Source organism: Jaculus jaculus, chromosome 7 (assembly GCF_020740685.1).
Source record: "Jaculus jaculus isolate mJacJac1 chromosome 7, mJacJac1.mat.Y.cur, whole genome shotgun sequence".
In the NCBI taxonomy this organism is placed as follows: domain Eukaryota; kingdom Metazoa; phylum Chordata; class Mammalia; order Rodentia; family Dipodidae; genus Jaculus; species Jaculus jaculus.
In genome coordinates, this window is record NC_059108.1 from 29,589,359 (window position 1) to 29,603,789 (window position 14,431).

The 14,431-nt window shown below is 36.9% G+C and overlaps 1 protein-coding gene and 1 non-coding gene across 5 annotated transcripts in view; both read left to right on the plus strand.

Annotated features, from left to right (window-relative positions):
- Xpo4 (exportin 4) overlaps positions 1-14,431 on the plus strand; it is a 126,467-nt gene that overhangs the window by 23,197 nt on the left and 88,839 nt on the right. For 2 of the 4 annotated variants that reach the window (XM_045154135.1, XM_045154136.1), the window contains exons 2-3: positions 3,399-3,504; positions 9,291-9,432. In XM_045154135.1, coding sequence (XP_045010070.1) covers positions 3,399-3,504; positions 9,291-9,432 — 248 coding nt within the window. Of the gene's footprint in view, positions 1-3,398; positions 3,505-9,021; positions 9,177-9,290; positions 9,433-14,431 lie in introns of those variants that run through there. The other 2 variants (XM_045154137.1, XM_045154138.1) reach the window with 2 other exon arrangements.
- LOC123462550 lies at positions 12,698-12,801 on the plus strand. The gene has a single exon (XR_006638356.1). It is a non-coding gene; the product is annotated as a U6 spliceosomal RNA (small nuclear RNA).

The window sequence follows — 14,431 nt, forward strand, 5'->3', positions numbered from 1 at the left end:
ATGTACTTTCAGATCACAGTTCATTGTGGGTGACTGAAATAACAGGAAGATAAAACTTAACACAAGGGGCAGGGCTATTGCATCTTCCTCAGAAGGTTGTCTGGGTGAAGATTCTTTTCCTTAAAGTGTGTGTGTGTGTGTGTGTGTGTGAGAGAGAGAGAGAGAGAGAGAAATAATGCCTTGCAGTGCTGAGTACTACTCAATAGTATCATTAAGTTAGGTCAATAAAATAAAGTCCTTGGTGCCAAAGAACCAACAAGGCAAATAAAGATGAAAGAGCCGTTATGCATAGTTGGATCAGAGATGAGGGCAGGGAGGGTAATCTTCTGTCTCAGACCAGCTCGGGAGGCACTGTGGGAAGGCTGCTGAAGGGAAGGAAGGACTGAAGCAGAGTGCCCAAGGAGAAGTTCAGGTCTTTGAAGGGTAGAAGTTTAGCAGGTAGGGGAGGGATGCTATAGGTCAGTACTAATTGGGAATTTTTTTTCCTTTTTTTTAAAAAAAATATTTATTTGAGAGTGATGGTGGGGGGGGGGGAGGGAGAAAATGGGCGTGCCAGGACCTCCAGCCACTGCAAACGAACTCCAGACGCATGTGCCCCCTTGTGCATCTGGCTAACGTGGGTCCTGGGGAATCAAGCCTCGAACCAGAGTCCTTAGGCTTCACAGGCAAGCACTTAATCGCTAAGCCATCTCTTCAGCCCATTTTTTCCCCTTTTTTTTCCTCCCAATACTGGGGCATCTCCTAGGGTTCAGTGCTTGGACCTTATAATTTTTTTCTTTAAACTTCCTGAGTCTTTCTGGTGCATATAACTTGCTATTTGGATATCAATGCAATTTCAAGCAGAAGTTTTACTTTATTTATTTTTTTGGTTTTTCGAGGTAGGGTCTCACTGTAGCTCAGGCTGACCTGGAATTCACTATGTAATCTCAGGATGGCCTCAAACTCACAGTGATCCACTTACCTCTGCCTCTGACAACCTTCTGAGTGCTGGGATTAAAGGCATGCGCCATCATGCCTAGTTTATTTAGTTATTTTTAAAACTGATTCTCCTTATATTATTCATGCTGGTCTCAAACTCGTGGGCTCAAGTGATTATTTTGCCTCTGCCGGGCCAGTACCTGGGCCATAGGTGTATATCACAACACCCAACTCTCAAGAAGGAATTGAAAATTTTGTATTTGGAAATTAAGGCGAATTCCATCCTGCCACTTAGAATGTTGGCCTGATGATTTTATTGTTTGTATGATGATATTCAGCTAGGTGATTGGTATTATGTTTAGGTTATACTCTATATAATTAATTTTTTTATAAATATAGATTCCTTGTTAAATTAACATTCAGATCTGCACTTTTTTTAAAGATTTTTAAAAAATTTATTTATTTATTTATTTGAGAGCGACAGACACAGAGAGAAAGACAGATAGAGGGAGAGAGAGAGAATGGGCGTGCCAGGGCTTCCAGCCGTTGCAAACGAACTCCAGATGCGTGCGCCCCCTTGTGCATCTGGCTAACGTGGGACCTGGGGAGCCGAGCCTCGAACCAGGGTCCTTAGGCTACACAGGCAAGCGCTTAACCACTAAGCCATCTCTCCAGCCCCAGATCTGCACTTTTTATATCTTTTGTATCATTACTTTAGAAGCAGTTTTTGTTTGTAGTCATTAGCATATTGAATTGTAAAATTATGTATTTGTGATTTTGTAAGGACAATGAGAGAAAGAATGATTCAGCTGTTCCCTGGGTAATTCAGAGTTAAATTTTTATACACAGTAAAATAAGTGGGCAATAGTTTATATCCTGTTGTATTCAGGCTGTAGCTAGTAAATGTTAACACATCATGAAAACAAACTTACCTGTTTCACCAGGGAAAATAATGAGCATAAAGAATAGATGGAAGGACAAAAATACTTCTAGCATATTCAGATACATGCTCACAGTATTTTATTGTTAATGTTTTATCTAAAATCTGTTAAGAGCTTAACTCAGTTTTGTTTTTTTTTTACTGGGAATATTTTCATTTTTATCTGGAGAACTGTAGAGGGTGCTGTATCCTTAGAAATAGTCTGAACTGGCTTTGACTAGTTATAGGAATTCACTTAAGCCAAAGTCTCATAGTAGCTAACTTTTCTTGTGTCTGTACTTAAAAAAAACAAGCAAGCAACTCTTTTGACTGCAATTAGAGTGACTAATATTGCATAATTGATATAACTTATGCTGATGTGATAGTTGTAAAATGTTTTTCCATATTTCATATTGATATAGTTGAAATTGTGAGTTCTTTAATAATAAGTTTGTTCTTCCATCTTTTCCAAATAGTTTCAGAAGCTAATGCTGCCAAGTAGATGGTGGAGTAATAAAGTGTAACTACTTCCAAACAATATTTTTAGGCTGTATTTCTTTCCCTTCTCTTCAAATGGTTCTTAGACCAAAAATTAAGCTTTGTAATGAGAATATATATTTTAGATAAATCTTGTTCAGAAGAGAAATATATTTGGAAAACAAGGTTGTTACAGGTTGTTTATATTTGGAATATAAATACCCAAGCAGATTTCAGAAGTTGTTTTTGTTAGCAGAATTCTTGTTTTCTGCCTCCCCCAGGCCACTTTTTTTTTTTTTTTTGAGGCAGGATCTCTAGTCCAGAGTAATTTGGAATTCACTCGGTAGCCCAGGCTGACCTCAAATTTAAGATGATGATCCTCTCTCAGCCTCCCAAATCCCGCATTAAAAGCATAAGCCAACATGTCCAGCTGAAATCTTGCCTTTTTGACTGATTATTCAGAGAATTTATGGAGTGCTTAATAAATTTCAAGCAAAACCATTTCCTAATTTTTATTTTTTATTTTTTATTTTTTGGTTTTTCGAGGTAGGGTCTCACTGTAGCCCAGGCTGACCTGAAATTCACTATGTAGTCTCAGGGTGGCTTTGAACTCACGGTGCTCCTCCTACCTCTGCCTCCTGAGTGCTAGGATTAAAGGCGTGCGCCATTAAATGCCTGGCCATTTCCTAAATTTTTAGTAACTTCACCAATACTGAAGAACTTCAATGCTTGAACTTGGTCAAGCTAGACTGAGTCGTAGATTTTGGAAAAAAAAGTAGCAGTGCCACTTGTCTTTTTACGCTCTCGCCCCAAATGTTTTAGATCAGTATCTCCTTTTCTAAAATGCAGGCAACTTTAAAGGATTATAATACAAACCTTGTTATGAATTTCTTTCTAGAACTTTATTTTAAATACTTACTATAAAGTTTTATACTATAGTTCTTTAAAAACTTAGGCCAAAATTTGGACCCTATCAGTTCCTCCTCATTAAAAAAGAAGAAAGCATTTTCTTTGCTTTTAAGTAAAAGGATTGCTACTGTACATCTTTCTCATTAACTTTCTCTTTTTGTTTTTAACTCTCAAGGCACCACCCTCTATGGTCAGTAATGAACAACGCCAGCATGCAGAGCACATATTCTTATCATTTAGAAAATCCAAATCACCATTTGCAGTTTGCAGACATATTCTGGGTAAGTATTTACTTTAAAAATATTTTGACATAATTAGATCTTTTTTTTTTTCTGTTTTGAATCTTAGCTATTTAAAGTTTCTTTTCATGTGAGCAGATTTATTTTTCACTAATATTTATCATTCTGCAGATATTGGATATTATCAAAGGTATTCTATGAAAGCTCAAAGGACACTACTAGTGATGGTGGAGGTGTGGAAATTTCATGATTTTCTTAATGTTTTCCAATGTCATGTAGGAATTGTAATCAAGTACTCTAGTTTGAAAATTGAGGTTGTTTTTGGAGAATTCTACATTTTTTATTTCAAATTTTTAAAATATTAGTTTATATTCAGCCTGCTTAGCAAATACTAGTCTCTTCTAGGTAGGCTATCACTGTATATCAAGAAGTAAAGTAATAGCTTTTACTTTTGCCCAGTGTACTTTGTGAGTTCCTTATATCGTCTAGTATACATACAGAAATGATATTAATTTTCTTGTAATGATACTAATTTTCTTGTCTGAAGATGGCATATTCTAAGAGTTGTGTATAGTGTTGCCATCTGCCTCTTACACACTTTTCAATAATAATAGTAAGGGAGATAGGGAGATTTTATCTGATGTTTTTATTTTATTCTGTTTTTTTTTTTTTTTTTTTTTTTTTGGTTTTTCTAGCCTAGGCTGTCTTGGAATTCACTATGTAGTCTCAGGCTGATCTTGAACTCACAGTGATCTTCCTACCTTGGCCTCCCGAGTACTAGGATTAAAAGCGTCACCTCCATGTCTGGATATTTTATTTTATAACCTGATTACTGTTGACCTTTTTTCTTAGTTGAACCCATCTTTTATGTAATCTGTTCTTAAAAAGTGAGTCATTCAAGACCATAAAATTGATTAGTAGGCAAAACATCTGACATTTTATTCTTGTGCTATTAGAAGGCTTAATCTGTTACCAGTACTCTGGTTTCTATACTGAAGTAAACTACAATGGTGGTCATGGGTTAAGTGTTTTCCATGTCAGGAAAGATAGATAGATGAGATAGATGAGAGCTCTTGGTTTACAGTGTGAAGAGTGCTGGTGTTGGAATGAGGAGATTTGGCTGTCAGGGGTGCCTGCTGCACCCCGTCATCTTGAGGAAGTCAGCTTCTCTGGGCCTCTTTGTCATCTGTGATGTGGAAATAATGATACCATTTGCCTTCATGGATATGGCTATCTTGAGGTTTTGTGAGGTGCAAATGTAATGACATGTCAAAAGCACTTTTTGAACCATATGACTTCACTTAAAATAGAGGTTTTTTTAGGCCAGCTTTAAAAATGCTGTATTTTCTGGTGGCAGGAGCTAGCAGGAGTAGAGGTGTTCCTATCTTAGTCGGGAGTTATATCTCACTGGGATAGCAGTTGTTTTAACAACTACCTTTTTAATTCTAGATGATGCCATTTTAGTTTGTTTACTTATGAGCAGTTGATTTTTATATTTGGATAGATTTGTTTTGTTACTAAGAAAATTTACTAGGCTTGTTTAATTCAGTAGTAAACTAAGAAGCAAAATTAAAATATCTGCATAAAGAATGTAAGGGGGTTACCTCATCTTACCTTGAAATCAATCTGCATTAACACATTTGGAAAACTTGGTTAACCATTAAAATAATTTGAGTTTGGGTTTCATGGCAGATGCCTTACCTGCTTAAACTAGGAGTACCTCAGTGTTTCATCTGCCTTTCTGTTGAATACAGTTGTCAATTCTATTCTAGACTGGCTCATCTAAGTTATAAGCATTAAGAATATATGTGTTTATACCACTCTTTTCTTTCTAGAGTATGCATATTTTATGACATACAATTGCCTTTTTATGATTTGAGCTTGTTTCAGATCACCTTTGCTTTCCTGGTAAAATTGTACAAAGAGTAGCATTGCTAGTTCCATTTGTGCATTTAAAATCAGTTTGGGTTTTGAGATATAACTACTTAAAAGATGGGATGCATATATGATAAGTATAATCATTAATGTACTGCAAAGCCCTGTGTTACATTAATGTTCACATCTAAACTTCACAGAAATCATTTTTAAATCCTTATTCAGTTGCCATCAGCACAGAAGGGCAAATTCCTCTAAGAAGACTTCTCATACAAGTGGCAGTCAATCACAGTTCAGAATTTTCACATTCTTAAATAGGGATTGGATTATATGTCATTTCTGTAGAGTGTATATTCTGATAAAGGGGAAACTTTCTCCTTGATGCTTCCCTTCTAACTCTTAAAATTCTTCCTCTCACTTCTGACTGGTTTTATATGTTCTCACTTTCCTTCACTTCCTTCTCCTTGTGCTTTCATTTTAGTTATTATTTTTTCTCCGTGCATACTCACATATGCAAGCATGATGTGTGTGCATGTATGTTGCATGCTTGTATATTTTGTCAAAAGAGTACTTTAGACTAATTTACCTAAGAATTCTTTGGCACTTAGAGATTTACTTTTTTTTTTTTTTTTTAAGAGTTAAATGTTTCTGGTGGGCGGGGAGGGCTGAGTTCTGTTCTTGCTACAAACCTAACCATAAAATGTGAGGGATTGATTTACCTCTTCTGGTGCTAACTCTGTAGCACGCCTTTGCCCGTTCAAGAAGTGGGTCTCATTCACTTATCTCACGTAGCCAGCACAACTGAAATAAGACAGCAAAAAGCCTGCTGAGCTAGTAAACTTGACTTCTGTGCTTTGAATATTGGTCTTCAGTATTGCTATCAAGTTTTTCTTCTTTCATCGGAGATATTTTATTATTGGTTGGTAGGCAGAGTTATTGTATCAAAAGAGTAGAAATTTTGGAACTTGTATTTCTTGTGCTTTAATAGAAATCTTTTAAGGCTGGAGATATGGTTGTAGTAGATGAGCATCTATAGAAGGCTTGTTTTTGTTTTTCAGAAAGCTTTTTTGATTAGATTGTGATGCTTTTCCTTTCTCATTTACTTCAGCTTTTGCTGAAATTGTGCTGTCAGGTTTCAGATGGCTGATAATGTAAAAGTGAATTATGGTTCCAAAATTGTTATTAAAGAAAGTTACTGTGGTGGCTAGTAAAACCTTTCTACTAAAATGGCCTCAACTAGCTTATTTAGAGCAGTAGAAGATCTTCCTAAAGGTAGTTAAATTCTAAGTGAGTTGAATTCTTCATGAAGACTTTGCAATGTCAAGTACCTTTATAGCAGAGCGTAAGACTAGCTTTGTCTTGAATATTGGTGCCGTGTATAAGTATATGTCTTGGTAGCTTACAGAGTTTATGAGAAAGTATAATATTAGTTTAGGAGAAGCTGTACTTTTAAACTTGGAATTTAGCTTTCCTTTTCTCAGATTTCTCTATCCTTAGAGATAGCTTGTTGAAGTAGTAATGATAGAGAGGTCTTCACTTAATGCCATGTAGAAGTAGATATTTATAGAGTTAGGAAATTTTATTTCTTGAAAACTCTCAGATGCCATTCTGCTGTAGTTGTCACCAAAGGGTAGACAAAAGGCTAGGGGATAAGTACAAATAATTTAAAATAAGCATGGTTCAGGGCTCAAGAGCATCAGAGAGTGCTTATTTATCTTGTCTTCAGTGGCCTATTGCTTAGATGTTGATCAGTGTTTCTTAGAGAATAGTTACCAGCCACATGACCTTGCATTTGCTACAGTTATAGCATGCAACAGTAAATGAGATAATTTGTGGAGTGCTTTTTCTACAATTCCGTCCAAGCCCTTCACATTTTGCCTCTTGGATTTAATGTTAGGTTTCTTCCCCTTAAATTTATGGCAGGAAATAAAGGCAGGTAAACAACCACCATTTTCCTCTTGAAGAGATTTATAGTTAGAGATTATTTGAGTTTTCTTGATGAGGTAGTATCACATTTCTCCTTGAATGACTTAAATAGATGTAGACTATCTTTGCTTTAAATTGTCTTTGAATAAAACTACTTATTCCCTTCTCCCCACTTTCTTTGAACTTTAAATGTCTTTTGTAATAGATCACAGTTTCAGAAGCTAGTACTTTTCAAAATTTATTACTGTATATTTTTGTTTGTTTGTTTTTCTTTCAAGGTGGGGACTCACTGTAGCCCAACTAGACTCACAGTGATCCTCCTACCTCTGCCTCCTGAGTGCTGGAATTAAAGGCATGTGCCACCCTACCCAGCTCTATTACTGTATTTTAAGGTTTCTATGGTTTTTGAATTTTAATTATTTCAATTAGAATTTATGTTAGGATAGCTTGGAATAGTTCAAACTTAAGAAGATCCTAATTGGGGCTGGACAGATGGCCTAGCAGTTAAGTGCTTGCTTGTGAAGCCTAAGAAGCCTGGTTCGAGGCTTGATTCCCCAGTACCCACGTAAGCCAGATGCACAAGGTGGCACATACCTTTGGAGTTCGTTTGCAATGGCTGGAGGCCCAGATGTGCCCATTCTCTCTCTCTGTCTTTGTCTGTCGCACTCAATTAAATAAAAATAAATTTTAAAAAAGTGTTAAAAAAAAGATCCAAATTGGTTCCTTTTACAAGCTTTGCTGTATTCAAACCTCATATGTAATAGTATTCTGTAACAGTAACAGGAACATATATAGGGTACACATTTTTCCTCTCTCTCTTTCTTTCTCTCCTTTTTGTTTTTCTAGGTAGGGTCTCACTCTAGCCCAGGCCGACCTGTCCCATACTCACAGTAATCTTCCTATCTCTGCCTCTTAAGTGCTAGGATTAAAGGTGTGTACCACCATGCCTGGCCTTCTTCAATATGTTTATAACTAATATGTTAAGATCACTTGCAAGATATTACAGTGATCTGAGGTTGAATAGGAAAGAAACGTTTCTGACTGTATCTTCATGCTCTTCTGAGAAGTTCTAGAAAGTACTATCCTATGTTTAATTTCCTATGTCCTTTCAGATATTCATATCTAGTGTCTTGGCAAATAATTTAGAGTCGAGTCATGGACTTTTCAAAGGTTCCACATGATGGTTATTTTTTAGACCTTCCGAAAATTTCTACTTTTTTCTTGACTTCATTTTGACTGTTATTCCCTTTTAATAATGTTATTTGGAAACTGATTGTAGTAGTATTGGCTAACAAAAGGAAAAATAGAAAATAAATATAAAAGACTTCTCAGGTATATTTTTTATTTTTTCCCCAATTCAGTTTTTAGTTAGACTGTAACTTTCCAGTTAAGCTGGGTCTTTCTAAGTGTAGCCTTGGGATTTTACTCAGTTTAATCAGTACTGCGATCAGAAATTTATTAAGAACTTCTCACCTGTGTAAACTTGTCATTTTTGTTTAACATTTTGAGATAAAGACCCTTTGATTTTGTTTATTGCTGAACTTGCTATTGGCGATGGGTCATCCTACTGAAGGCTTCATTGTTTAAAAGCTGAAATATTTCAACAGCATGGCTCATCACAAATAGTTCATGTTCAAACACTAGTTTAATTTTTTCAATAAATAGTTCTATTTTGCACAGGGTGAGAATCTCTTAGGACACTTTCTGATTGCTTCATATTTTTATTTTTATTTTTTTTAAAGCTGTGTTATTTTTTAGTTCTTCATGCTTTGGAAGTAACAGTTGAAGAGAGGTGAGGAAAGTTTGTGAAAATTGTGATCGGTGATTAACTGCCACCTGCCTGAGGTGTCTTCTGAGAGGAACTAACCTCTTTGTGGTGCTAGAGCAAGGTCACTGGATTAAAAACAGAACAGGTAACCATCTTATTCCTTGTCTGAAAAGTTCTGCTTTAAAATTAATAAATGCAAAGCATTGAAGGTAATATGAACTATTGTTTATTTAAAGAAAGTTTTTACTTTTCTCCTCAGAAACTAGTAAAGTGGACTACGTCCTTTTTCAAGCTGCCACAGCCATCATGGAAGCAGTTGTCCGAGAGTGGATTCTCTTGGAAAAAGGTAGCATCGAGTCACTGCGAACATTCCTCTTAACCTATGTCTTACAAAGGCCTAAGTAAGTACCTGGAGGCAGTACTGCTGAAATACTTTGATGGCTTACATCTTCTCTTTTCAGAGATTTCTTAATTTTTTTTGATGGTGAATGCTTATGGTTAAGCTCTTTGTAAGGCTCATATTTTGGAAATTTACAGACCTGATTATAGCTTGTTTTCATACTTAACGGAAATAATTCTCTTTGATTAAGATTATGATACTAAAAGTGTGCTGGATATTGACCTTTTGTTGCATTCTAGAGAATTTGGCTAAAATAAAAGTTGATTTTTGACTTAGTCAAAACTCATTCTTTTTTTATTTTTTATTTTTTTGGTTTTTCGAGATAGGGTCTCACTTTGGTCCAGGCTGACCTGGAATTAACTCTGTCATCTCAGGGTGGCCATGAACTCATGGCAATCCTCCTACCTCTGTCTCCCGAGTGCTGGGATTAAAGGCGTGCGCCACCATGCCTGGCTCAAAACTCATTCTTATATTTACTTATTTTTCTTAGAATGCAGGGTATTTATATCTTTTACTAAGTTTCAAGTTTGACATGTGTAGTGATGTATATCTTTAATCCCAGTACTTGGGAGGCAGAAGTTGAAGGATTGCTGTGAGTTCAAGGCCATCCTGGGATTATATATAGAGTGAATTCCAGGTTAGCCTGGCCTATAGTAAGACCCTACCTTGAAAAGCCAAAACAAAACACAAAAAAAGAGTTTTAACGTGGGATAAATATGTAAGGCACAACTGAGTATACCAAGATAGGAAAGGAAGGAGAAATTGTTAACAAACCAAATGTTATATATATGTACATAAATATGCAAATAGGAAACATACATGTTTTGTTTCCTTTGAAAAAGACTTTAGGTTACAGGAGTGAGGTAATATTCTGAAATGTTTAAACACTTTTACAAGATCTTGCTTTTATTGCTTATGTGATTTTTTGTTGGGTGGGGGAGGGAGTTTCAAGGTAGGCTCTTGCTTTAGCCCAGGCTGACCTGGAATTCACTCTGTAGTCTCACGGTGGCCTTGAACTCAAGGCAGTCCTCCTACCTTTGCCTCCCAAGTGCTGGGACTAAAGGTGTGCACAACCACAACCAGCTTGCTTATGTGATTTTTAAAGAAAATAGGAAAATAATGAATATATAACTTTTGGGAAGAAATTGACTTACTGCTTATCTTTCCTATCTCCAAGGCAGGGTCTTACTCTGTAGCTCAGGCTGACTTAGAACTGCCTCCCAAGTGCTGAGATTATAGACCTGTTCTACCACACTTAGCTGATACATTGTTGTGGTGTTTTTTTTTTTTTTGCATACACTATGACTCATACATATTAATGTTTCTGTTACAGGTTCAGCTATGAAAGTAATACATATTGTTTTATTTTACTACAAATGATAGGTGTTTTGATACTTCTTTACCCTAGTAAAATATTTTGAAGTCAATTTTGTTAATATATTTTAGAGAAATGCTCACATTTAACTTTTATGTAATAAAAGGAAATAAATCTGCAGGTGTCTATATTTATAAGAGTTTATATAGAACAGGATTTAAAAAAATGTTTTATTTATTTATTCAAGAGAGAGGAGGAGAAAGAGAATGGGCACACCAGGGCCTCCAGCCATTGCAAATAAGCTCCAGATGCATGTGTGACTATGCATCTGGCTTACATGTGTTCTGAGAAGTCAAACCTATGTCCTTACAAGACTTTAAAAATTTTTTTAAATTTTTTATTTATTTATTTTTTGGAGCTCGCTTTATGGTGACTCATGCCTCTAATTTTAGCACTCACTTGTCTGAGATAGGAGAATTGTTGCAAGTTAAGGGCCAGCAGGCTGGTATACAGTGTGGGACTCTATCTCAATTCTTAACCCCTCCTCCCAATATATATGCTGACTTTGGTGGGTTTTAGTATTTAGGCCCATAGGTTTAAAGAGCAATCTATGTGACCTTGGGCATTGTCATAAATCCTCTACTATTATGGTATTTTTTACCTATAGTACATTGACTTTTCGTTTGATTGGGTAAGGATTACGTAAGACAGTAAATTCTAAGAGAACCCTCAGCTTTTACCACAAAGCAGCCTTCCTTAAGGAGTCAGGGTCACAGGAGAGCTTTTAACCCCTTAGACAGTTGTTTTCTTGGAGCCACGTGATTATCACAGTCTTTCCCTACCCCCCACCCCACGCTTCGTGGGAACCCCAGTATTCTGCAGAGTTGGGTAGATATAAATGTGGGACAGATACACATGATATTTATGTATTTGTTTTCTTGTATTATACAAAATAATTAGTATTTTATTTATTTATTTTGGTTTTTCAAGTTAGACTCTCACTGTAGTTCAGGCTGACCTGGGATATACTATGTAATCTCAGGGTGTACTTGAACTCACAGTGATCATCCTACCTCAGCCTCCCGAGTGTTAGGATTAATGGTGTACGTCACCATGCCTGGCAATATTAGTTTAAAAAAAAAAAACTATTTGCAAGGAGAGAGAGAGAATATCTGCAACCACCTCATACATATGTACCGCTTTGTGTATCTGACTTTATGTGAGTACTTGAACCCAAGCTGTTAGAATTTGCAAATAAGTACCTTTAACCACTGAGCCATCTCCCTAGCTCCTCTATTCTTTTTAAAAAATATTTTATTTTTATTTATTTGAGAGAGAAAGAAGGAGAGAGAGAATGGGCCTCCAGCCATTGCAAATGAACTCCAGACGTGTGTGTCCCTTTGTGCATCTGGCTAACGTGGGTCCTTGGGAGTCAAACCTGGGTCCTTTGGCTTTGTAGACAAACTCCTGAACCACTAAGTCATCCCTCCAGCCCTAGCCCCTCAATTCTTAAATAGGAGTTATGTTGAGTTGATAATAGGATTTCATACAACAAATAATTCACTTATAAATTTTTCTTAACTTTAAAAAAGTTTTATGTAAAAATTTTAATATTTATTTACTTGAGAGAGCAAAAGAGGCAGAGAGAGAGAGAGAGAATATGTCGGTGGTTTCTAGCCACTGCAAATGAACCCCAGATACATGTACCACCTTGTGCATCTGGCTTACGTGGGTACTGGGAAATCAAACCTGGGTCTTTTGGCTTTGCAGGCAAGCAAAGCCAGCTCTCCAGCCCAAACTTTTTTTTTTTTTTTTTTTTTAATATCGAGTCCTAGCACTCAGGAGGCAGAGGTTGGAGGATCACTGTGAGTTTGAGGCCATCCTGAGACTATATAGTTAATTCTAAGTCAACCTGGGCTAGAGCAAGACACTACCTTTAAAAACAAAAAAAGTGCTCACTTTGGTAGCACATACACTAAAATAGGAACAATGCAGAGATTAGCAACGCCCCTGTGCAAGTATGAGACATAAATTTATAAAGTATTGTATTAAAAAAAACTGTTTATTTGCAAGCAGAGAAAGAGAGAAGAGAGACAGAATGGGTGCACCAGGGCCTCCAGCTGCTGTAAATGAACTCCTGATACATGTACCACCTTGTGCATCTACCTTACATGGGCACTGGGAAATCCAACTCAGGGCATTTGGGTTTGTAGGCAAGCTCATTAACTGCTAAGCCATCTTTTCAGCCCTTTTCTCAAAAACAAAATTATTTATGTATTTGAGAGAGCAGAGTATGGGTATGTTAAGGCCTCTTGCCACTACAAATGAAGTCCAGACACATGGGCCACATTGTGCATCTGGCTTTATATAGGTACTGGGGAGTCAAACCAGGGTTGTCAGGCTTTACAAGCAAGTGCTGTTGACCATTGAGCCATCTCTTCAGCCCCCAACTTTTTTTTTCAGTGCTGTGGATAGAGCCAGGGCCTGTCTGTGCATGCTAGGATAACACAGATCCCTCTCCCAGACTATTTTGAAAAACTTTTAAAAACTTTCAGCAAACTTGATGGAATAGCACCACAAACATATACATGCCCTCGTAGAGGCTCAGATAATATTCTGTCACATTTGGTTTCTTTCTCAAGTATAAATGTACATTTCCCTAACCACTTGAGCGGATGCTTGAGTATGACTCTTCTAAGAGAGCACTCAGTGCTGTATACCTTTGTTTATACTACCTACTGTAATCCTGAGTTCCCTACTTATCTGAATAATGCTACTGATATTCTTTTTCCTCTTTATTTTATTTATTTATTTTTTTTTAAAGGTAGAATCTCACTCTAGCCCAGGCTGACCTGGAATTCACTATGTACTCTCCAGGTGGCCTTGAACTCAGGAGATCCGCCTACCTCAGCCTTCCTAGTGTTGGGATTAAAGGCATACCCCACCACACCCAGCTGAGGCTATTTTCTTATTGCACTCCAGATGTCTCTTCAGATCTATTAATATTTACTGTATAAGTTTAGATGCAATAGGTTTTTTCTTTCAATCCAGGATTCAACTAAAGATTAAACATTGTATTTGCTTGTGATATTTCCTCAAAGCCAGAATAATTCTGCCCTTTTTTGTCTTTAATGACATTAACATTTTTATTTTGTGGGATTCCCTACAATGTGTAAAGATTTGAATTGATTGAGCTATTCAAAGCAGGGAGCTGGAGGGATGGGTTAGTGGTTAAGGTGCTTGCCTGCAAAGCCAAAAGACCCATGTTCTATTCCTTAGGACCATGGCGTCTGCGGTTCGTTTGCAGTGGCTGGAGGCCCTGGCATGCCCATTCTCTCCTCCCACTTCTCTGTCAAATAAATAAAATATTAAAAAGAGAGAGAGAGAGGGAGACAGGTGCCGGGCGTGGTAGCGCATGCCTTTAATCCCAATGCGGGGTTGGGGAGGTGGGCAGATGTAGGACGATCGCTGTGAGTTTGAGGCCACCCTGAGACTCCATAGTGAATTCCAGGTCAGCTTGGACTAGAGTGAGACCCTACCACGAAAAACCAAAAGAAAAAAAAAAAGGAACATGCTCCCAATTTTGCCACACTTTTAAAAACTTATTACCTTTCCCAATTTTTTTTGTACTGACTTTCAGATGATTAAATGAAGTGAAAAGTAGTGTTTGCATTGTGACTGCTGA